The sequence below is a fragment of the Prionailurus viverrinus genome, chromosome C1, assembly GCF_022837055.1.
Source record: "Prionailurus viverrinus isolate Anna chromosome C1, UM_Priviv_1.0, whole genome shotgun sequence".
NCBI lineage: Eukaryota > Metazoa > Chordata > Mammalia > Carnivora > Felidae > Prionailurus > Prionailurus viverrinus.
In genome coordinates this window covers 4,304,615-4,330,241 of record NC_062568.1, presented here as the reverse complement: position 1 = coordinate 4,330,241, position 25,627 = coordinate 4,304,615, and the positions used below count along the sequence as shown (strand labels likewise).

General features: G+C 39.2%; 1 protein-coding gene across 16 annotated transcripts in view; it reads right to left on the bottom strand.

Annotated features, from left to right (window-relative positions):
- The window catches only part of TRIP12 (thyroid hormone receptor interactor 12), a 140,878-nt gene that overhangs the window by 38,601 nt on the left and 76,650 nt on the right, over nucleotides 1-25,627 (bottom strand). For 8 of the 16 annotated variants that reach the window (XM_047872857.1, XM_047872855.1, XM_047872860.1 and 5 more), the window contains 11 exons: nucleotides 21,021-21,104; nucleotides 19,834-19,929; nucleotides 10,244-10,392; nucleotides 7,649-7,684; nucleotides 7,473-7,568; nucleotides 6,483-6,575; nucleotides 6,117-6,278; nucleotides 4,183-4,251; nucleotides 3,926-4,091; nucleotides 831-948; nucleotides 557-716 (listed from right to left, as the gene is read on the bottom strand). In XM_047872857.1, the coding sequence (XP_047728813.1) occupies nucleotides 557-716; nucleotides 831-948; nucleotides 3,926-4,091; nucleotides 4,183-4,251; nucleotides 6,117-6,278; nucleotides 6,483-6,575; nucleotides 7,473-7,568; nucleotides 7,649-7,684; nucleotides 10,244-10,392; nucleotides 19,834-19,929; nucleotides 21,021-21,104 (1,229 nt within the window). The remainder of the gene's footprint in view (nucleotides 1-556; nucleotides 717-830; nucleotides 949-3,925; nucleotides 4,092-4,182; nucleotides 4,252-6,116; nucleotides 6,279-6,482; nucleotides 6,576-7,472; nucleotides 7,569-7,648; nucleotides 7,685-10,243; nucleotides 10,393-19,833; nucleotides 19,930-21,020; nucleotides 21,105-25,627) is intronic. The other 8 variants (XM_047872859.1, XM_047872861.1, XM_047872863.1 and 5 more) reach the window with 1 other exon arrangement.

Here is a 25,627-nt window from a genome sequence, read left to right as displayed (position 1 = left end):
TGCTGAGCTCCCCAAAGAGCCACAAAATTTGATTATTACGTGGTCATTTATCATATCCCATTTTATGTCACTTAAAATTTATCCCAATGGATTACATGAGGCTAGTATGTATCAAAACCTACTTAACCATTTCACCTAGACTTTGATATGTAAGTTGTTTCCATGTTTTCGCTCTTTAGTAAGTGCTGAGAAACAGCGATTTGTATGCAAATCTTTGCTTATGGGAGGTTTTCTTCTGGGTAGGAGACAGAAGGGACTTTTAAACATTTGGCCTAACTCCTCCAATGTTTCCTTTCAGAGATGAGGAAACTATGGAACAAAGAACTTAAATTACTTGCTCCAAGTCAATCAGGTAGTTAGCAGCAGAAGCAGGACTAGAACATCATGTTTTCTGACCTGAACAGAAATGAGGACCTTGTTCTCAGGAGACAAAATGAGAGAATCTTGAGTTAATTCAAAAGCGAGCACATTGAAGTACACACATCCACCTCCCCACTCCATCCCTACACCCACTCTCCACCAAAATAAACATCTTTAAACGGTACGATGAAACTACTACCTCAATGATCCGGCTGTCAATCCTGTTATAGGGATGCCAAAGGCCACGGTCGTCACGCCACTGCCATATTGCACCATCCGTGTTCTGCGCATTTCCCTTCTTCAGCATGGTATCAACTGCAAAAATGCCTTCTTTTGGTAAACATGGCATAAGTTCGCTGAAAACAGAGGTGCAATTATTTTATTAAGTAGCTTCCTGAACTATGAAATGACAGACCTCTAAAGTGAAACACCCACCTATAAACCACAGTTACTACTGGCCCGATCCTTACCAAATCAGAGACGTCAGCTCGTACAGTTCTTGAGGGCTTCGTGGAACAAGATCAATCTGCTCCTGACAACTTCCATTAGAGGCACCGCACAGGAGGAAGTGAAGTGTTTCTGCAATATCTGTAAAACCAACAACAGAAACCAAAAGCTCACGAAAGTTAACGTAATAGGTAATCATTCCCGGGGGGGGGGGGGGGGGGGGGGGTGGCAATCAGAATTATTTTCTTAAAGTCAACTATACATGAAAAAAGTAAAATGAATTATTTTCTTACAAAACAATTACTACAGAAATTACAAGTCCAAATGAGTTATAATGAAAACTTAAAAAGAAATTTATGAAGATTTTAACAATTTCTTTCTAAAGACTTCAGTCTAGCAGTGCCTGGGTGGCTCAGTCAGTTAAGTGGCTAACTTCAGCTCAGTGGGGGTTCGAGCCCCGTGCCGGGCTCCATGCCGACAGCTCAGAGCCTGGAGCCTGCTTCAGAGTCTGTGTCTCCCTCTCTCTCTGACCCTCCCCGCCTTGTGCTCTGTCTCTCTTTCTCTCAAAAACAAACAAACAAACAAACAAACAAAAAAAAAAAAAAAAAAAAAAAAAGACTTCAGTCTCAAGTCCAGCTGTACATTTAATCACTAATCCACCCCCAGAGACTTGGGGAACTTTTAAATTTTGTGTTGCATTGAGGAACACAGTGCTTCGTGCAAAGGCACATTCAATGCACATTTTAATCCCCAATTCAAGTATATTCGTGTATTTGTCTTATACTGAAAACCCGGGGTCAAACACGGTAAAACCTATATGTTACAAGCATCTGAATGTTACCATACTGTGATCAGGAAGTAATTACTTACAAGACAAGCATGCCAACTTAATGCAAAGATCGTTAACATATCCTCTACCCTAAGTTTCCATTCTCAGAAGACATCAGTTTATAGAGTGATCTGCATGAAAACCAGTCTGATGTACGGATGCTGTGACATGAGGAAGCCCCCATTACCCACACAGGTTTAGTCATTCAAATAACTAAAAGTAACAAAGCTAGGTCTTTGTTTGTTGTGGCTGTTTCCGCAAATACCATACTATACGTGTGCAAAATGTAAACGTTTCATTGAAGTGTTTTATGTCCCGTAATTTCATAAAAATGTTATCAAAGAAAGTATTCACTACTGATTGGGGCAGAGTGTGGATAGTTAAATTGCTGCCCCACAGAAATTTCACTGACAGTGATTAGAAATATTCTAAATTTCTTGGGGTGCCAGGGTGGCTCAGCAGGTTAAGCATCCAGCGCTTGATTTCAGCTCAGGTCATGATCTCATGGTTTGTGAATTTGAGCCCCCGCATCGGGCTCTGCGCTAACAGTGCAAAGCATAGTTAGGATCCTCTCTCTCCCTGTCTCTCTGCCCCTCCTCTGCTTAAAGCTCTCTCTCTCAAGAATAAATATAAATTTAAAAAAATATTTTAAGTTTTTTGAAAAACTAGTTTTTCCAACTTTCCTAAGAAATGTGAATTCATGGCAATGTTACATTATAAGGACTCCTTAATTTTTTGAGAGATTAGAGGGTGACAAAATTTTTCCTTTGTGTTACTGCTGAACGAAGAAAACAAAGGTCTAGTGGCGTCCACATGATAAATGTGTGGCAAATTTCATGCATGGAGTATGCAAAAGGTGAAAATATTCATCATGAGGAAAAAAAATTCAACATGGTAAAGCAAACAAGTCAGTGAGCAACTTCCCAAACTGGTTTTAGGGAAATGCTGTGCACCACATGGTAACAAGAAATAATCTGCACTCAAACTTCAGGAAAGAGGGGAGATTCAAAGGGCTCCTAGGGATTTTAACAAGCAAAATGCACTGTGATGATTAAAGAAAAAGCTAAACCTTTCCTCAGCTTCTCACTTTGGTTATGACACGAGCTATGCAGTTTTCTCTGGAATACCAGGTTTGGGAGTGATTCACTGCATTAAGAGGAATCTTTTCAATAGAACACCTCAACAACACTATTTTTCTGCAAAATCCTGGGCCAATGTGCTTACTCACAAGAAATGTGACTAAATATAAAACTGACCCCCCCCCCCAAAATAGTATTATGTGACATATCTGAGGCAGTGACAACAAAGGCTATTTTGTCAGTGAATACCATCACCGCGGTGATGTCCTCAGAGATTAGAAGCACGAAATTACCCACTATAATACGCACTCCATACAAATGTGACCACTACTCTCCTAGCAATAACCCTAACATACAGATGCTTTCTGAGGCCCACTGTTTTCTGACATTAACCTGGGGAATCGAAGGTTTCTGAGACAGAAGCAATAGCAACACAGCAGTGCAGGGAAACTATATTTATAGATAAGGTTGAGAAAGGTTTAGAAAATACTAAAGCAGCAAAGATGAGAGATTCAACTGTGTAAAGAAGTTCCGAATTTTTGAGGGAGTAAAGCACTGTGAAATCAGATAAGGAAAAACTCTAATGGGGGCAGAAAGGACCACCTAGAAGCAGAAGACAAGCAGTTACTGGCAACATAAAATTCAAAATTCTCCCAATGAAGCGTCACTACATCATTGATATTGTAGAGAAGGCAATGATCTTGCACCTTTAGCCCTTGAATCACCTAGGATAAAATTTTAATATACTACATACCCAAACAATTGTATGTAAGGAGCACTACTATGTTGTTCCCACACAAATTTATTATATAGCAAAACCTTGCTTTGTGAGCATAATTTGTTCCAGAAACATGCTTGTAATCCAAAGCACTTGAATATCAAAGCGAATTTCAAGAACCGTTGGCTTAGCTGTGATCACGTGATGTTTGTCGACATGTACTAACTACTTGTACGGCAAGACGTCGCTCATCTATCAAGTTAAAATGTTAGAAATGTTTGCTCATCTTGCAGAACACTCGCAGAACAAGTTACTTGCAATCTAAGGATTTGCTGCGTCACGTTAACATTTTTCTTCCTTTACTACCCAGTGTCTGAGCTATTAGCAAGCTCTTCTACTTGCTTATGTTGGCTTTACTTAATAAACATTTAAAAAAAAAAACCAAAACAACCGCCTCTCTCGCCTACAGCAGGATAATAAAGTAGCACTTACTTTGCTTCATAAGTTGAACAGCTAAAGTCGGACAGTTGGAACACATCAGAGAAAACATGCGAACCACCATTATAAACATCCCAGAACTTAAAATTGGTGGGGTCACTACCAGTAGCTGTTGAACATTTGTAAGCAGATCTTTGGAGGCAACCTGCTGGAGTAAATTCTTCACAAACAGAAGGAAAAAAGATACTATTATATTGTGATTCAGCAATTTAACCTTTTCACAAAAATACCACCAAAGACTACATGCTCACCTCCTCATGTTGGAAGTTGTCCACCAGACGTGCAAAACAAAGGCAAGTGCTTTCAACCGACTTTTTGTCCTATTTTTTTTAATAAAAGAAAAAAGTTTGTTAATAGAAAACTATCTCATATTATTACCTAATTTTCTTCCTATCCCCAAATTCTTCAAGGCCAGCCCAATTAGATGGGCTCTGAAAACCCAATGAGCCTTTATAATAAGCAAGGTACAATCAGTAACACCATGATTTCAAAGCAAAGAGAATCACACTGAGAGAGCTTCTCTCCTCCGTTAAGGCCCCAAGAGATAAGAGAAAATATATAGAAAGGAAGGAACAACTTTTGTGCTTCTGCTAACTTAATACCTAAACACAAATTATAATAAAGATACCACTCTAAAAAAGCATTCCCCATAGAAAGGTTTAAAACCTATATACACTAAAAAGTTGGAAACAGTTCAGTATACAAGCATGAACCAGAGGTTTACTGATGATGTGCGAAACCAGGTGTAGATTTGTTGTATTCACTATGAAAAACTAGTGCAGTGGCCTCATTCAGAAAACATATGAAATGTCCTTATTAGAATGGGAAGAATAACTTAACAGCTAAGCAAGTGTTTTGACACTGCTATTTTTTCTTCCTATCGATCAAGGGGCTTCAGATATGAAAACCAGACGTGCTTGTATAAAAGAATAACTCTGGTGTTATAGAAGCCCTATGCCCTCACCATCAGTACTTCAGTCTAGACAGAGTGCTACAAACAACAGAGACCAACTACTAAACTTCTCTGATTCTCACACTTTATTTCCAAAGTAAGGTACTGAAATCACAGCCAACCCAAGAATATACTTCTATCCCTGATAAGCACAGGCCATCTCAGCCTAAGTTTTAACATTAAAGAAACAACGAATGGCCCGATTTGTGTCTTGATCATCTTAGAAGCAAAACATCTCAGAGTGACTCAATCATTATTTTATCTATCTTATATAAAGCCCTTATTTAGCATATTCTCTACCTAATTTTCCCAAAAAGATTTTAAACATATTTTGTAAAGGTGACTTAAAAGTCACATTTCCAAAAATCATTTTAGCAACAACACTTTAAAAAAATTGGTTTGCAGGGGCGCCTGGGTGGCTCAGTCGGTTGAGCGTCCGACTTCGGCTCAGGTCATGATCTCGTGGTCTGTGGGTTCGTGCTCCGAGTCGGGCTCTGTGCTGACAGCTCAGAGCCTGAAGCCTGCTTCAGATTCTGTGTCTCGCCCTCTCTCTGCCCCTCCCCTGCTCATGCTCTGTCTCTCTGTCTCTCTCTCTCTCTCTCTCAAAAATAAATAAACATTAAAAAGAATTAAAAAAAATTGATTTGCATTAAAAAAAATTTTTTTTGATTTCCCCACAATGAAGCTTAACTCACGGTCCTCCACACCAGGGTCTCCTGCTTCTCATCCTCCATCACCAGGCCCACCGCTTCCATCTCCCAAATAATGGCTCCTGCTCTTCCCCAACCTCAGACAGCCACAGTCTGCATTTTTTTTCCAGTTCATTTCTATTTGGGACACAGTCTCTTCTCACCTCCGATCTGAGCCCATAACTTCCTAGTCTTTCCTGACTAACCCAATGCCTTACAGGCGAGATGATCGTTCCGAAAGGAAATTCTGATTTTATCACACAAGAAACATTCAATGTTTGCTGAAATAACCATTCCATCCCTTAAAGTCAAAATACCTGAAGACATCAAGCATAAGAAATGCTGGTCATTTGGGTAAGCCCACCAAATTGTGTAACACTACCTAATGTGGTACGTGACTGGAAAGCACAGAGGAAAGAAACATGGATCAGAGTATTTCCAATTTATCTATCCAGTTGGAAGAGTGAAAGCCCTAGATGAAAGTGGCATTTTCAAAGATATAGTAGAAACATGTTATGACACACAAAACAGATTCATGTTTTACCTGATGGGTTAGCCTTTGGGTGAGCAACGGGAGGGAATCTGCCACAAAATGAAATTCATCCGGCGTGATACTCTGGCAGCAATTGGCGGCGATCGCTAGTGCATTTCTTTGGGCATTTATGCTGAAGAACTCTAGATACAGCAAGCAGTCCGCCAAACCACCCTAAAACACAGGAAACCGTTCAAGTGAAGAAATGCCCTCTAACAGCAACTAAACAAACAAACAAACAAGACTACTAAGAAGTCTAACACATCACTTTGGAAACATCATGCGTACCTTACAGAGATTGCAATCTAGGAGCTAGGACAAATGTGGATCTAAAATCCCCCTTGAAACGAAATACAGTCCTTGGGTGGCAACACCTACCGCCTGTAGAATGGCTTTACTGTGTCTGCGTGATAACATCTCCAAGGCGGTCAAGGCCTGCTCTGCCACATCAATACACTGAATAACCTGCAGCTGAGAATATAAAAATAGGTAACTTAAGCCCATCATTCAAGCTCTTTTCTAGTCGCTTATCTTCTACACGAATAAACAGTTATTTTCTCTAATTTCCATCAATCTGTATACTGCCTCTGACATGAAACCCACCATAGAAAACCAGTGATTTATGAGCTTAAGCTATAACATACAGTCACTATGGTTTCCTTCCGACTACCTTGCTCTGTTTTAGGACACAGAAAAATAGGTTTTCCATAGAGAGTAAGCTAAACCCAATGAAAGGACTTGAAATCTTCAGATTTACAATAAATGGGTGGTTTTATGTAACAAATTTTAAAAGTTAGCTTTTACGCTTTATATCCTATTCCAAGGTTATCAGACAATGCAAATTTTATTATGCATTAAAAAAGAAAGAGGCCCTTAAAACAGACCAAAAACACAACCTACCACAGGCCACATGAAAAAATTTCCTTTCTCCACTGACTCACTTTATGACCTTGAACAAGGCACTTTGTCTGTCTCAGCCTTCTCAGCTGTAAAATGAGGGTATAAATAGCTATCAACCTCATTGGGATATTTTCTAGAATGAGATTATTTTAATTAAGTGCTTGAAGTTCTTCTCTGAAAGATTTTATAGTAATGTGGTAAACTGCTTCCATTAAAAATTATAAAGCTGAAATGATTCTATGAAATGCTTTATTAGCATCAACTTTAAACTACTGGTCTGCTAAACATAAAATATTTTTCTGGAATCTTGGCTAAAAAATATACTTTGACTAGAAAATAGACACTAAAAAAATGTCCTTTAAGGTGGCCTTACAATGTGATGTACCACTTTAGAATTTAGAAGTCAAGAGTCCTCGACTGGATTCCCCTACACCTGCTACCGAACGAGCTGAGCAAAAGCAGGATTACCTTTTCTAAGAAGACGGGAATTGCATCTACGACAACAGCAGATGATCGAGGAAGTGCTTCCATCATGTATGTTAAGGCTCGACAAGCATGGTTCATCTGGAAAACAAGAAGGCACTTTTACTCAATGAGAGCCCAACATTTAAATTTGGGATATTCAAAATATACCACATACTTACAATATCGAAATTATGTTCCATCTGCAGTAATGTTATCTGTTAAAAAAGATAACAAAGTGTTAGAAGCTATCTATATTCTTAGAGGAAAGCCCTAGAAGAACGGTTTCTTCCTCTATGTCAACGGAAATGGAAAGTATCATTCAAGACTTTTATCATACAAAAATAACATCAAGATAAAACCTAGCACACACACAAGAAATGATTTATATTAAGGACGGCATGACTCACAGACTATAGAGCTCACTTCGGAACTCTGCTAGATGATCATCCCCTTTCATGATCCAGGTCAACAAGAAAGCTTTCTTGTCACCTATAACCAACTACTCTGGTTACCTCCAGCCCCCCTTCAGAATCCCAGGCATCAATAAATACTTAATACATAAACGAACAGACCGGCAATGCACTGATGTTTGTGAACAGCTGTCAGTACAGAGTCAAGGCCAATGCTTCATCTCTTGTAAATAAGCTTCTCTACAAGTTGAACCAAACACCATTTAACTCAGCTGTAATATGCACAGTAGTATAGAATCTAAACACAAAATTGATCACATCAGAAACAAATTATGCACTAATTAAAACCCAAGTTAATGTAATTATTCTACAAATACAGGAGAGAGTCTAAATATTTTATTTACTTTCTCTTGTGGAAACGTCCTTAAGCAAATTTCAGCCATGTTTTTCAAAGGTGGGAATACCCCTATACAGAAGTATATATGTATATATGTAAATTGTCCATCCTCCTGAAGCAGCCAAAGCTACCAAAGAAATTTCCTATTTGGGGAAGCAATGTGTCACGGTCTTCTAGTTCTAAATGGAAAAATTTTAATGCGTAGAATTTAAGCTATAAAGTACCTTTCAATTAAATTATTTAATAATGGACGTGAGATATTCTAATACAATATTCATTTCACAGGAGTGCCTTCTCAGCTTTGAATTATGCTCGGTAAGGTATACACACATACTAAAGGACCTGATAACTTTTTGTTAAAACGCACACACAAACACGTACACACATGCCCCATTTTGGGGTTCAGTGGCACTCAAAACCATCCACAATCAGTCATCTAAAACACCCACTATAAACTGAAAGGGGTTGTTAACGTTAACAAGAAAAGAAACAAGTTCTTCAATTCTTAAGGTAGAATGAACCTTACAGACCATGTTTGGGAAAAACTGCTATAGATTCCTCATCACCAAAAATGACTACAGTCACACAAGTGAATGGTGATGGATGGATATATAATCACAATATTCAATTATGATACAAGATAAATCTGGCCGATTCATTAACAGCAGTCAGTATTAATAGCAAGAGCTGACTTGTACAGGCCTACTGAGCACTCAAATCTAATCAACAACTAAGAAATTAAGTAAATTACATTATGTGCCAACATCTGTGCCTAGATTTAATAACCTCTTTATCCGACTAATAAAAACTGCATTTTAGGTAACATAAGATAAACCTAGCTCTTTGTGGTTATTTTGTAACGAGGGGGGAAATGAGTGGGGTGAGTGTGAATATTAACAGAGGCAAAATGTAAAGACAGAAAAATAAATACTGCTTTCATTACACATTCAGAAATCAACATTCCAGCCTTCAACAGAATGGCACTGGTAATATTTAAATGCTAGTGTCCATTACCCAGAGGTCTGCGTGGCAGAAGGTAAAGAAACCGGCCCATCCTTTATCACCCCTGCCAGAGCGGAGCCACCCAACAAGAACGGACAGAACAAAGACCATGTCACCCTGTGTTTCAATGAGCTCATTCAACTACCCCCACGATCTGATAATGTGATCAAGTGGGGCGATCCCATATCAACCAAATTTCCGTCAACAAGACTTAACATGACACTTATTTTTAACTTCCAAGGTAAAATATGCTGAGTGTGTTCATGATGTTTATGTTAGTCTTTTAGTCGACTTAAATTTTAATTTTCAATTATAGCCAAGTGTTCTCATCTTGAACTCAGAAAACTACCAAGCCACTATTTAAGACTCAGGGGCACATATTTAGTAGTGGCAATTTCTCTTCCTGTTGTTTTCCATTAAAAGGCTTAAGCGATTAAGATGTTAATAAAATTTTAAACATCAACTCACAACCGTGTTGAAAAGTCACCAGAAGATTTTTTTGTTTTGTTTCTTTGATGTTTGCTTAACGTAACACCTAACCTGGAAGGATTCACGTGGTATTCTGGCTTGAATGCTCTGCCATTGCATACAATTATCAAACATGAAACCTTTGTGACCCACAAAGCCAGCCCACAAGCGAGCCGTTTAGTACTGCGTATGTATCACCAGTTTAAAAGAGAAAGCGTGTCAATTTTGGCGCAGTAAGTCTAGGTCCTACCCGATGGGACAAACGACTGGAAATTGAAGACGAGTCATTTACATATCAAAGATGGGTAACTACTTACAAAGAAGTAGTTGAGCAGATGTACTGATTCATTATTACCATCAGTCACGAGATCTCTAAGCATGAAGCCACAATCCGCTCTTAGTTCTACCGTATTTTAAAATTCACGATGACACTAATTGTGCTTTCACGGTAGCATCCAGAGAACAACTAAGGTAGAAAGAGGGGGGATGTCTCTTACCAAAGCAGGAACGACACTCTTGACGGGAAACCCTCCCAGCGTCTCTTCATTTCCCATGACCAATAACTGACACATTTCGATAACCGCCTGGAGTTGCTGGCTTTCATCACTCGCCTGCAGTCCTTGCAGAAGCTGCTGGGCCTTAGAGCCTTCACAGGAAAGAAAATCGTCATTTTCAAACATGCAAGGCAACGGTTCCTCGGTATAAGGTGGGACTCTACGTGGTAGCTGGCTGCTTGTCTTCTTTGGATCCCCATGAAAGGCTGGATCTATTCCAGTGCTAACACAGGGTGCTGATACTTCAAGGCAGAATTAAATGAGTTGGATTTAGTCTACCTTAAAGTGATCTCACGGTATTTACAGATTTTTGTCTTTTAATTTTCCTTTTAAATCAGACAAGCTGACTGGCTCTTACTAGCTGAAACAAAAAAATGGTATCTGTGAGATGAATATAAATTGTTACCTTTAACATGTATTTTTTTTATAAAACCTGTTAAGTTTATTTATTTATTTTTAGAGACAGAGTGAGTGAGCGAGCGAGCAGGGCAGGGGCAGAGAGAAGGAGAGAGAGAGATCCCAAGCCGACTCCGTGCTGTCAGCGCAGCAAGGCCTGACGTGGGCCTTGATCCCACAAACCCCGAGATCATGACCTGAGCCAGAATCAAGAGCCAGACGCTTAACTGAGGGAGCCACCCAGGCGCCCGTGCGATGTCCTGTCTTAAAAGGAAATGCCGCATACCTCTAAAGACCTGGTCAGCATAAATGGAATCCAGGTTAACAGAGGGCAAGAAAATAAAGACAGATGGAGCAATGCATCTAAGGAAAGAGATTGCAGAGAATGAAGCAGTTCTAAAAACAGGAAAAGACTGGGTTTTTCACCTGCTCTCATTCCCAGTGCAGATGCTGCCATCAGAGTGCGAGAGAGTACTTTCACTTTTAAGGCTCAAATCCATTGCCCAAACAACTGAAAGACACTAAGATTCAGCCACCACAGAGAAAGACTTGTCAGTGAACTGGATAACATACTCAAAAATAAAGTGTGTTTCAAATTTTCACGAACATCTTCCTACTTGTGAGCATGGTTAACTCGATTAATGCTAACTAAATTATAACTGATGCTACTTCAGGCCCCTTCTCTTCCTATACCTTTTCAAGTTGTTTGTGTATGGGATTTTTCCACTCCTGTATTATTAATGAAATGGCTTAGAAATGGCACACATTTGGAAACTGTCCAATGAATGTGGAATTCACATGAAAACCAAAGTTTCTTTAAAACTGAATTAAGTTACAGTGATCTTGGGGCGCGTGGGTGGTGCAGTCGGTTAAGCGTCCGACTTCAGCCAGGTCACGATCTCGCGGTCCGTGAGTTCGAGCCCCGTGTCAGGCTCTGGGCTGATGGCTCAGAGCCTGGAGCCTGTTTCCGATTCTTTGTCTCCCTCTCTCTCTGCCCCTCCCCCGTTCATGCTCTGTCTCTCTCTGTCCCAAAAATAGATAAACGTTGAAAAAAAAAAAAAGTTACAGTGATCTTCCTGGATGGCATAGCCTTTCAAAGGGACACATGGTGATCCTTGAAAGATTTATTTTTCTCTATCGTGTAAGACTGTGGCTAGTGAACTGGACAGCTATTACTGCCTACATAACTTTAACATAACTAAGAGTCAATCCAACAACAGACCGCAAGAAAGTCAAATTCATATGGCTTGCCATCTTTAAACTTTTCCAAATAACGTCAGTTCCAGTAGAGCAGGCTAATCGTTTCTGAGTTGAAATGTGAAAGGCCAAACAAATGAATGGAAAGTAAACTAATGAAAACAAAAGAATCCTCGGTGGCTTCTAGATTTGCTTTTCAAGGATGAAACAGCTCATAAAAGTATACACTAATAGCACAACCACCTAAAATAGGAAAAACGGACACATGCCACTGGCTGCCTTATCAACACAGATGTCTTATCAGCACTGGATGTCTAGGACATAGATGATGTTAGCATGATCAAAATCATCAACAATAACCACTGAACCTTTAGGATGTTCCTAAAAACACCCTAAACCAAACCAAAAATGACAATAAAAAGCCAAAGCTATCGTTTATGCTCTGATCAATTTTGGTTTTAGAACCTCTTTGTACTCTTAAAAATTGCTGAAGAGCCCCAAAGCACTCTTGTTTATGTGGTTTATATCTGCTGATATTTATAAATATGTTTGGAATTAAAAGAGAAAATTTTTAACTATTTGTTAAATCATGACATATTAATATAAACAAAATTTGTGTGAAAACCACCCTACCTTCTAAAACAAAAAAATTCAGAGCTGACTACGTTTTCTGTTGCAAATCATTTAAAGGTCAAGAATACAAAAAGAACAAAACAAAACAAAACAAAAAAACTAGCAACAACAACAAAACCAGCGGTATGACCACCTCTGCATCTACTGTCAATCTGTGGCAACACGGTTTGAGATGAAGAATGTGGAGAACACGGGCGCCAGTTTTCACAAAGACTATTAAAAAGACATGTACTTACTGGTAAAGACAATACAGTTAATAACTTTGCTTAGCAAGGGCATCCTCACGTAAAAAAAAATGGAGTTATTTTACTAGGAGCCTATGGTATTGAAAACTACAGTGACTGTTCGTGCAGTTTGGAGCCACTGCTTTGATTCTTTCAATCAAACACCGACACTTTTACCTACCACAGCTTTTGCACCATCAACATCAACAAAATTCAAACGTGAAACAAAGTAGAAGAGGCAAAACCTCAGCAATTACTACTAGAGTTCTGGCCTATGGATTCAACGTTAGGGTTTCAGGAACAGCCAGCAATCCACGGACGCACACTTTAAGAACCACCATCACAGGGGCGCCTGGGTGGCGCAGTCGGTTAAGCGTCCGACTTCAGCCAGGTCACGATCTTGCGGTCCGCGAGTTCGAGCCCCGCGTCGGGCTCTGGGCTGATGGCTCAGAGCCTGGAGCCTGTTTCCGATTCTGTGTCTCCCTCTCTCTCTGCCCCTCCCCCGTTCATGCTCTGTCTCTCTCTGTCCCAAAAATAAAATAAACGTTGAAAAGAAAAAAAAAAAAAAAGCCCTTTTAAGAACCACCATCACAGATCAGGGTTGGTAGGCAAACATTTTTTATAAAGAGCCAGATATTAATATTTTCGGCTTTAGAAGCCATAGGGTCTCCGCTGCAACTATTCAACCCGAGCACAAAGGCAAAAAGAGACAATACGTAAACAGATAAGCATGGCTGTCTGTATTCCAATAAAACTTTACGTACACTAGAATCTGATGTTCATTGAATTTTCACGTGTCAGAAAATATTACTTTTGAAAGTTTTTCAGCCATTTAAAAATATAAACATCATTTTTATTAGTTCACAGACTCTATAAAACCAAGCAGGAGGCTGAATTTGGCCACTGGGCAGCAGTTTGTCAACTGCTGATATGGATGGAGAGAACCCATAGTACTGCTGGGAGTCACAGGAAGCTGATGTTTCCAACTGGTCCAATGTTTCCATTGGTCCCACCGGACATGTGCTCAGTTCTAGAGCTGTGAAGAGGGCTAGGGATGAATCAGAAGTTTTGGTAAGACAGAACAAAACCTCGTGCATTCTCACGGTGCTCCAGAAGACAAAAGTCCCTACAGAGGGAGGAGGCCTGCTTCAAATATGTACAGTCAGTAGGCCCTACCCCCCAAGACATCTACAATATTTTCAAATTGCATAATGAATGAAGTCTCAGTCGACAGAGACCTGCAAGGTTCTCAATCAACACCGTGGGAGGGTCACAACATACAAACAGCGATGAGCCAGAGGTGTAACGAGTCATACAAAAATTGCAATTCTAGTCAAAACAAGCTAATGCCCTGAAGGGAACAAACTGATTAGCATCTGACCCTTAATATTTAAATACAGAAAAGGGGAAACCTTTACAGTAGAAAACCTCACTTGGGGTCTCTCCAGTTCTTCTATACAAAATGTCTAGCACATAAATAACTACTAGACACATGAAGAGGCAGGAAAATGTGACAGATAATCAAGAGAGAAAAAAATGGAAACAGACCAACATCATTAGAATTTGAAAACTTTTTTTTTTTTTAACTTTTTTAATGTTTTAAATTAATTTCTGAGAAAGAGAGACAGAGTATGAGCGGGGGAGAACAGAGAAAGGGAGACACAGAATCTGAAGCAGGCTCCACGCTCTGAGCTGTCGGCACAGAGTATGACATGAGGCTTGAACTCACGAACCGTGAGATCATGACCTGAGCTGCTGTTGGACCCTTAACTGATGAGCCACCCAGGTGCCCCTAATTTGAAAAGTATTTTATGACACACATAACCAAAACTGCAAATATAACCAAAGATAGACAACATGAATAAAAATGTAAAGCATTTAATAGAAAACCAGAATCTACAAAACAAAATCAAGTTATCTGTCCAGAAGTGGAAGTATCTGAAATTAAAAACTCATTGGTGGGTTTACCAAAAGATTAAAGATTTCAGCAGAAAAAAGAATTAGTGAAATCTGAAAACTGATCAATAGAAAGTTTTCAAACTGGACAAAAGGGAAAAAAAATAATAAAGTAAAATAGAGCCAGAGAAACATGCTGGATGAAGCCCAAAGTCTGAACATGTATGATCTTGATACTCCCAGAAGGAAAGAAAGAGGAATATATGAAGAGACCATAAGAGAAGCAGTTATTTCATGAGATAATGGCCAAGAATTTTCCAAACTGATGAAAGGTATCAAACTCACAGACTCAAATGCTCAGTCAAACCTATGCAAATTAAAAATAAGTCACTAGGCTGAATACAAACTATTAAGAATTAATACTAATTTGAAAAAAACAAATCTTAAAAGCCAGAAGAAAAAAGACATTGCCTCGGAAGGGCACCAGTAAGACTTCTAAATAGCAACTATGGAAACCAGAAGACATTACAAAGTGCTAAATGAGAATTTTATAGCTGGGGAAAATATATTTTCAAAATTAAGGCAAATCAAGGATTTCTCAAAAGCAGAGAAAAATCATTACTAGCAGTCATTCACCACATCAAACAAAGTTCTTCAGGCTGAAGGGAAACTTCTGATTAGAAGACAGGAACTGTAGGAGGGAATTAAGAGCACTGAAAATGTATGTGGACAAAGGAATATGGATGATCTACAACAAAAATTAGGTCTTACTGTGTTTACTAACACATGTATAAGCATAACAAATTAAAACAACAGCATAGAGGATGGCAGGAGGTAAAAAGAGCAAAGATGTTGTACTCCTTACATTGTCTGGGATGTGGTAAAGTATTAATATAAGGTTGGCTATAATAAACCAAGGACACGCATTAACATCTCTACAGTAACCACTAACCGAGGTCTACAAGGATATATACCTAAAAGGTTAGAAGAAAAAAAAAAAAATGACACCACGTTGTTTGTTAAAGAAATACAAAAAGGTACAACTTCAAAAAAGGCTGATTTATAATAATCTATCCTAAAGATGACGCAGGAAAAAATACAAAAGCTGTGTTTTACTACTGCAATACAAGGAAGACTGGAAATGACCTGAATGCTCAACAGAGGACATGCTAAATAAACTTCAGCCCCACGGCGGAGCACTATGCAGCAGCTATAGAAAGTGAACCCCAAAATATTGTTAAGAGCAACATAAAGCATATAAAGTTTACTACTCTTATCTTAAAAAGGCAGCGCGTGTGTGGAATAGAGAATATGAATTTGTTTTTGTTTTCTAAAGTAAATAACAGAAGGACAAGCCATAAAGTTAACAAAGGTTTTTTTGTGTGGGAGGAGGAAGCAAGGCAAAGGGAATCGCAAAAGATGATAAGACGTCTCTAAACATACCTTATTTATTAATAATTTGACTTTTTAAAGCATGTGAACATCCCATAAGTATAAAATTGAAGTTAAAACTTAAAAGCAATCTCTAAGAGTTAAAAGCAACACAAAGCAAATGAACCAAACCAATGTGGCAGCCTGAATATAGAAGCAATCATTTCAAATTACTTTGAAATCCAAAAATCGGACCACAAAGTGAGTCCCAACAAACACCATAAGAAAAACCGTTCAAAAATTAAAACATTCTCATTCATATTACTTTTGGTGTTACACTGAAGTTTGTACTGTAGGAGAAAGTAAACAGAGGACTATGATATTATCACTGGGAACTGGAATTTGTGGCATGGGAGATACACGATAAAGGTAAATAAAAATCTTGCAGCCTAAAATTTGAATTGGCATTAAAAGTAGGAACTCCTTATTTTTATTTTAAAAGATAAAATACAATTATTTTCTAGGTTTGTTCATTACAAGCATCCAATAACAAAGATCACCCAGATATAAACGAATATACCTAGACTCTAGGCAATGGGCTCTAAATACTATTTCATGTAAAAGAAACCAGGGTGTTCTGAAAAAATCCCTAATTTCAGATATTTGGGGTGGGGGTGGTGCCTGACATATCAGAGAGGAAGGAAATTAACAAAAACTACTGGGATCAAATCAAAAAGATTCAGAAGCCAACCTAAAAAAGACGCCATTGCCCAACATGACAATTTAATCGGTAAAAACCACAGAAATGTCTAAAAACATGTCTGCACTTGACAGTGATATTTAAAACCACAATGGCACTTTGGAGGAAGCAAAAACCAACTACTTTCCAAACTGGTAAATAAAGGCGAGACAACCACTTTTCCTGTTACTCTTCTGTGTAGCAGAATAGAAGGGAGATACTCTTAATAGATTTCTACTTAAAAATCACCTCTTTTACTTCTAATAAATGAAGTCTGGTCATCAGATGTGAGGTACCATCATTTTATACTCCCTGTCATCTAGACACTGAGTTTTGATGGCAGAAGAGACAATCAGACTTTAAGGTACCTTCTCGTATTAGAACCCACTACCACTTCAGCAGTCTTTCCCCACCAAGGGACTAAAGAAAGAATCAAACTTGAATCTGAAAAATCCTCTGGATCCAACTGCCAGTTTATAGAAAAACACACTGATGATATTCAACAGATGGAAACTTGACACCCATCAGACGGTAATTATTAAAGGAATCACTAGTTTAATTTTTTGGGTATGATAACGATAATCTGGGGGTGTGTATGTGTGTTTTAAGGGGCATTACCTTGAGCTACATGATAAAATGTTTATAGGTAATATTATATAATGTCTGGGATTCATTTCAAACAATGTGGGAGAAGGGATGTGGGCAAGGGTAAAGACAAAGACTGGCCGTGGAGTAGGCAGTGCTGAAGCTGGGTCACAGGCCTGGGGGGACAACACTTCTTTCTACTCTGGTTCTAATCTATGGCCCACATTAATTTCATATGCAATGGTCAACCCTTAATATGGGTTTGAGATACTTTACTCTTAATACTCTCAGGCAGCCCGGCAACATGTTTTCTTCCTAGCCTTTTCTAAGAAATAAATGAAGTGGCAAAATAAATGCATCAAATTTCTCTCAAGAGAAAAAAAAAAAAAGACAACAAAGAAGAACTTAAACACACTAACTGATGGCAATGTACAGATCACATTTTGGTCCTGATTCAAACAAAAATTTTAACTGGATTTCTGAGAGGCCTAGAGCATTTGCACTCTAAACAGGCATTTAATAAAAGTAAGGATTCCTCTTCACAGGACCACAACACTGTCTAAAAACTTTTGTCCTTATAGTTACAAATTCAATGACATGCAAATGAAATGGTGCCTAGGACTGCCTGAAAAAGGATTTGAGAGAAAGGTTGAGGATGTAACTGAAACAACAGTTGCTGTGGACTGGTAATTGTTGATGGGTTCATGGTTCATGGAGGTTAGTCTACTACTATACCCTCAACTTTGGGGTGTATTTGATCATTTCTGTAATAAATATGTCCTTCCCCTTTCCTAAGGCCTTCAGTGGTTCCTAAGTACATGTACTGGGTTAAACCCCACACTGGCCCAAGGCCTGCCAAGCCCTACCTGACCTGTCAAGTATCTACCCCTCATAGATTTCATCTTTTACAGCTTAACTCGTTCCGCAGGCCCCTCCTGCTATGTCTCCAACATGCCAAGCTAATTCCCACCTGTGGTGGCGCACTTCATCTCCCCTCAGACCCGTGTGGGGCTGGCTTCCTCACTTAAGGATCCACAAACTCACCCTGCCTCTGAGAAGGTTTCTCTCACCAGCCGACTGACATCCTTGTTTTGTTCTGTTTTCCTTCACTGCACTGATGCTATCTGAAATTTTTCTATAGGCCAGCTGTCTTCCTCATTGTCAGGGTCACCCTCTAGCATGGAAGCTCCATATGGGAAAAACTCTGTATATTATCCTGTTTATGATTCAGGACAATCCCAGTACCTAATAAATGACACTAAATCAAAATCCTCACTCAGAAGTTCGTGAGAACTTTGCAAAAGGGCACTATCTGAGAGCTGAGTGTCAGCGCAGCAAAAGCAAAACCACACCAAACCCAAATACCAGCTGCTTCTTAAATTTCCTGTCAAATGCTAAGGCCAGAAACTTGAAAAGGACTTAAGTATAAATACACACATGTGAGCATATGTCCGCACAGCGCATCAGGTTTAAAAAACAAAAAACAAAACAAAAAACACCTTAGAATACTTGATGGAAAATTCTATGAGCACATATTAGTAAGGTCAGAGTTAATAGGTTTCAGTTAACACTTCAGAAATTTTAAAGTTAATCAAGACAAGTCTAAAAATAGCCTGCTGATTCTATGGAAAACATTATCAATGGAGTTATTAAAAAATGCTTAAATGCAAATTTTGTTTAAGAAAGCTAAAGATAGTATGCTATACCAAAAGAATTTAACTGGATTTGTAATTATGCAAAAGTTATTCTTGTTACAAACTGCCACTTCAAGAGTCACTGTTTTGTCTACCATATATGACAAGATCTCTGGATTATAATATGTTAATTTGATTAAATGAGTCGAGCGACTCGTAATTCTGCTGAGAAATCTTTTCTCTAAGGCTCAGCTCTACGACTGTCTCATGGATTAAATTTTATTATGCCACAAAAAAATTCAAGATTCAAACGTATGCAAATCATGCAATCAGATGCTATAATATAATCAATGCAATCATTTGAGATTCTTTACTATCCTAGAGTTAAACAAAGATCCAATCTTGCCATAAACTCTGGATGGTTTTCTAATGATTCCAATTCAGTAATCAAAAATAAAAGTACAAGGGGCGCCTGGATGGCTCAGTCAGTTAAGCGTCCAACATCAGCTCAGGTCATGATCTCACGGTTTGTGGGTTCAAGCCCCACGTCGGGCTCTGTGCTGACAGCTCGGAGCCTGGAGCCTGCTTCTGATTCTGTATCTCCCTCTCTCTGCCCCTCCCCCGCTCACACTTGTGTGTGCGTGTCTCTCTCTGACAAAAAATAAAAGTACAGAAGAACTTCGAGTTGATGTGTTTAAAGGCAAGAATGCGCACAAACCCTATTTTTAAAAACAAGTTAATATTCGTGAAAAGCTCCTTACATGAAAGCCTCTTTACATCAATACATAAACAGTAAAAACAGCACTCAACTATTGAAGGTTTTGGAGGGGGAGGGCAAATTCAAAAGTATTCACTTACTAGCTCCGCTTCCAATTGTTCTATGGAAAAGCTGTGACATCCGAGGACCAAGAGGGCCAAACAGATGAGGGGGAAGACCCCTGGCCTCTAACAAAGCTAAAGAAAAAAGAAAGGCGGGAGGAATAATTGAATTATGAATGCAGCTGATCTTACCTAAAAATTTCAAGCAACTGATTCATCTCACATAACTGATTTAGACAATGTTACTTCCCATTTCTAACTTTAAGAGAAAGTACCTTAAACTTTCAAGATCATTCTTAAACATTAATATATAAGTTACAACACCCATGTGCCGCTCCACGGCATCTTAAGGTTTTATGGAGGTACTAAATATTAGTGCCAGAGGGGACTGTCTCAAATGATCCAAGAAAAACCCAGAGTACATATTTATTTTGAAAAAATTATAGGTTAAGTACCCTTGTGTTGTTTTCCCTGTAATATTATCTACCAATCAAACACTGGTCATGAGATCCTCTAAAAACATGAAAAATTATTTTTATAATGTCTGTAAAGAGAAAAAATGGGCTCACAAGACCTCTAGTCAAAAGAGACTGCTGTAAAAGTTACTTTAGGAACTTAAAGCGATCTGAAAGTGATTTATAAATGTTTCTTATAAGCCTCACACTGGGGATCTAGCATATAAACCAACTATCTGAAGACAATAAAAATACATACCCATCCACCTGTAAAGAGTGTATACATAATATAAGGTTGCTTCTTCAAAAGCACATTAAAATACCTGGTGTTTATGTATACACTTCGCATTCATTTTTAAATGCTGACCAAGAACACAAAAGAACAAACACAAAAAGCACCCCACTGGATGTATTATGTTAATCAGGCACCATGCAGCAATATACTCAACTATCCCCTTTTCAAGATCTTTCTTAATTTATTACCAGCTACACAAGCAAACATAATAAAGAACAATTTAAAAACATAAAAAATAAACATATAAGATTTTGTTTAAACAATAAAACTAAAGAGTGAGACAGATCATCTTCCAAATCCAAATCATCACTAAATAAGCAGCTTTTTTTTTGGGGGGGGGGGGGGGGGGGGAGTACAGGCATTGCTAGATTATGTTTAAATGAGCTTATCTGAATTAATTTCAACAAAGCACAGAAGTAACAGGTGGCATCTGGTAATGGCTTCTTGTTTCTTATAAGCTCATTAACCGTCTTTACCTTGTAATCGTCCCATCTCGGAATCATCGGATTCACTCTCCCCAGAGGTGGTCATGCCCACAGCCCCTGCAACAGAACTAGAAGCTTCAAAGGGAGGGAAAAAAGAAGGTGAGGGTTAGGAGAGGAATATTCACACTTATTATGCCTGGTTTATCTTAAAAAAAGAAAAAGAGTTTTACGGACTATAGTGAATCATGGCAATTAAATGTGTCTGCCCACTGCACACTCAACTGTTCTTCTAGATTTCATCCTGTAGCTTTTATGAACAAGATGGCTCAACTATCTTAGTGTTCAAGAAGCATAAAACTACAACCTTTACATCGCATTCATACACGGCTTTGACAGATTCCTCACGCCTTGTCCTGAACTCGCCTACCAAAAGTCCGCGAAGTTCATACTGCCAAAACCACTGTGGTATTTAATGGCTGGGCAATTAGTCACAAACAGAACAGAAAGCAAAACTGACATTTGGGGGACATGTTCCGTGTAGATGAGTGTCTTCTTCGGTCTAACTTATTTCTGGACTGCAGCCTCGACACAATCCCTTACACGTTTTAAGGATGTGCAGATTACACGCTTATTTCCAGGACCAAATACTGAAGATACACATTAACTAACAGCCCAGCACTGAAATACAAAAGGGAGGACAGCTAGGATGTCAGAACAAGTGCAGAAAAACAAGAGCTCAGATTTAGAAGGATTCTACTCCCCAAAAAGCTAACCTGAACAATGATTCGGTCTAAGCAGAGAGGTGGAGTCTGTTACGAACCTGCCCTGATGAAACACTATAGATAGTCCTGTAAAACCAGCAGTTGTTCTGTTCCTCCTCTCCATGTCCGCTGAGTCTTTAAGCAGTTTTTCTACACAATTAACCCATGTTATGTCCGCATTATCCACAATACCCTAAACCCTGCACACTTGCCAGATGACGACAGGTCAGCCCAAAACAATATTGCTGATTGTTAAAAGAAGCGCAGAGATAACGTGAATTTACAGAGCTTTTCTGAAAAGATGCTAACATACCAGCCACCAACTGTGTATTTTCTTAGTAGTTTTCTTCACACCTCATTAAGTATCTTCTATGATTTCACTGGGATTTTTAGAAAATTCATCAAAAAAATGGGTGATTTAAGAACAAGAGTTCTCAAACGGCGGCCCACGGGCCAAATTCGATCCAGCACATCATTCCGTCAATAAAATTTTATTGAAACACAACCAAACTCATTCTTTAACAAGTTGCCTGTGTCTGCTTTCAGTCTACAACCACAGAGCTGGGTAGTTCCAACAGAGCTGATATAAAGCCTAAAATATCAACTGTCTGGCCCTTCACCAGAAAGGTTAGCAACCCCATGGTTTATAGTTACAGGCGAACCAGAAACGCTCATATAAAAGCGTATCAGAGCTTGACAAAATGCATACTTTGGATGAAGAAAAAAGAGTAACAACACTCTCTAATGCCACCTACACATGGCATGTATAAAATGCTCACCATACGCAGGCTGTGTCTGTTTCCTCACAACCATACAAGAGGGTATCGTGAGCTTTTTCGCACATGTGAGCAAACTAAGGCCTTGTAACTTGGAGTGCACTTGCCCGAGGTCAGACAGCTAACGATGGAGCACAGATGCGAGCACAAGTGGCCTGACTCTTCATAGGCTGTTCTCAAGTACTGCATTCTATTGCCCCCCTGAATATATTCTGCAGTACTGATTTTTTTATTCCAGTACAGCTGCTTCTTCATATTCAACAGAAATCTTGTTAACAAATACTGTTATTATATTTTTTTAATTTTTTTAAATGTTTCCTTATTTTTGAGAGAGAGAGAGACAGACAGACAGACAGACAGAGACAGAGTATAAGCAGAAGAGGAGCAGAGAGAAGGAGACACAGAATCTGAAGCAGGCTCCGGGCTCTGAGCTGTCAATACGGAGCCTGGTGTGGGGCTCGAACTCACGAACTGTGAGATCGTGACCTGAGCCGAAGTCGGGACGCTTAACTGACTGAGCCACCCAGGCGCCCCAACAAATACTGCTAGTAAGGTCCCAATTATGACTTCATTTGTTAAAGTGACTCTTATGCTTGCTTTTAAACTTTTCCAAGTATGTGGAGAGCAAACAAAAAGCTTTGACAAATGATTTTTTAAAAAAAATTTTTTTTTTAATGTTTATTTTTGAGACAGAGAGAGACAGAGCATGAACGGGGGAGGGTCAGAGAGAGGGAGACACAGACCCTGAAACAGGCTTCAGGCTCCGAGTGGTCAGCACAGAGCCCAACGCAGGGCTCGAACTCACAGATCGCGAGATCATGACCTGAGCCAAAGTCGGACGCTTAACCGACTGAGCCACCCAGGCGCCCCATGAGGTAGATTTTTTTTAATGTACATTCTGGTACCACACCTTTAAGGGAAAAAAAAAAACCCAAAAATTCACTTGGGAAGGTAATGCTGGTTTTTTCAGTTTCTGTATTAGAGGGTCACCATAAGAAGAGGCAAGGATATTCTGATTTTTCATGGAAGTGGAGGGCCTGTTTTAACAGAAATCAGTCACTGAACCCAAAGGAAAAAAGATCCTTCGCCAGCCCACTGAAGGCAAGTATCAAGCATTAGGGTACTAAAGTGCCCTGTGAGAATCACAAAGTTAGATAACCAGTCTGTGAGTAGCGGGTCTGTAAAGTCATGCAGGCAAGGAGGTGTCATCAACCAACAGTCAATGACAAAGTTCTTTAGTCGAGGCGTCAAACCTCCTCGGGCAACATGCACAAGATCTCTCCTGATACAAATATAAAAACAAGACCATCAAGCAGAGAAAATGTGATGCCAGATTGTAAGAGGTGTCCATCTTTTTTTGCTGACGTTTACACCAGTTATCTCCCCATCTACTCTTATCTCTCCCATCTTCACAGCACCTCGAAAGACAGTTTCTAATACACAGCTGAACGAAAACAATGGAAAAAATATTGTTTAAATTAGAACACAAGAAATTTATCCCAGAGCCCCATGGTTTTACACTTTAACTGATAAAGCCTCTTATGCAGAAAGAAGTGATAAAATATTAGAAAGCTGACAGAGTTCAATTTTACTGGACAGGAACCTCCAAGGGTTCACCAGATACCTAAGTACAAGAAGCAACGGGAAGATGTTTTTCTGAAGCGTAATAAAAACTTTTGAGGAGAACCAAAACAGTCACTGTCAGTAATGTAATTCTGCCTTATTATAGGCCCTGGTATCAGGTGATACGGAAGCAATCTAACTTTTAGTGATTCTAAACAAAATTAGGAAGATAAAAACTTAAAAAACTGGGTTGCTTTCTTTTTACAAAATGACCCTGTTTATTTCTTGTGAAATTAGGATTCTCAATGCAAAATCAGGTGCCAGGACATGGGCTATTTTTCCTTGCCATCTGATTGCTTTGCAGGTGTAAGGAAGAATATTTCTCACTGTGGTGTCTCTAGTATTTGCAAGACTTCACCAGCACTATGAAAAGGTACACAGTTCTGATAAAGTCAAAAACGAGACCCGCCCCCCCCCAACTCGTGGGCAAGCATGGAGAACACTTAACTTTCAACTCCAAGAGCTGGCATCTCTTCCACAAAGAGCCAAGAAGTTGTGCTCCATAGAACATTATGTTTCAAGGTGACCGAGCAGGCACACTGTTGTCAACAAATGTTCTTAAGAGTCAACGACACTGGCAAAGTCAGGGTGATATGAACAAGTTTGCCCAAGATGAAGCAACGTTTTCTCACTACACATGTAAAAAGAAGTAAGTTTATTTTACTGATTTCATTAAAATAGATCAGAAAGATGGGATCTCTATAAATAAGTAACACTGGGGATAAAAAACCACACCAAAAACACTGAAGAGATTAAACCAATCTCCTTAAATGAGTAAAAACATTATTTCAAAATAAATGTTTCCAATAAACGGCGTCTTCTACCAACTGTCTAAGAGCTTCCTGATAACGGATGCTTCGCAAAAGATGCTCTACGTTACCATCGTGGATTTATATTCCGCGCTAACTTAGAGGGTTTTATTTTTCTTTGAATTCCAATTTTGCATACTGAGAAACTAAAGCACATTGCACTGAAGACTTAAAGCTAATAAGGAATCTGCCTCTTTCCGCAGCACTACTGTAGTGAGCTGGCAGAGAAAGTATTCCTGCAGGATCCATAAGGCATCCTGCTTCCAAAATAAAATTAACTAGTGCTGCTCAAACACCAGTCAGCGTGCCACATGCATCTTTTACAGAAACTTGGAAAACACCTAGATCACACTGTGATTGCAAGTAAGAACGACAATGAACACAAGCCTTCGGGGGGCAGGCGTACCCACCTAATCCCTTGAAGGTTTTATCCTCTTAGGTATACATGCCAGGGATCAAAGTTTTACACACCACCTCCTCACTCTGGCCTCCAATTATATCCGTACGGATTAAACAAACTCTCGTGACTACGGGGGAAGCAGAATGATACAGCCTTTATAAATGCGCCCTTATTTTTGAAAACCTGGATTTGGGAGCCCCACACCTCCAGGCAAGCTCAACTATCATGTGTCTCAGTTTTTCCTCGTTTCCAAAATTAGGGTAACAGCACTCACACCTCAGCATACTGT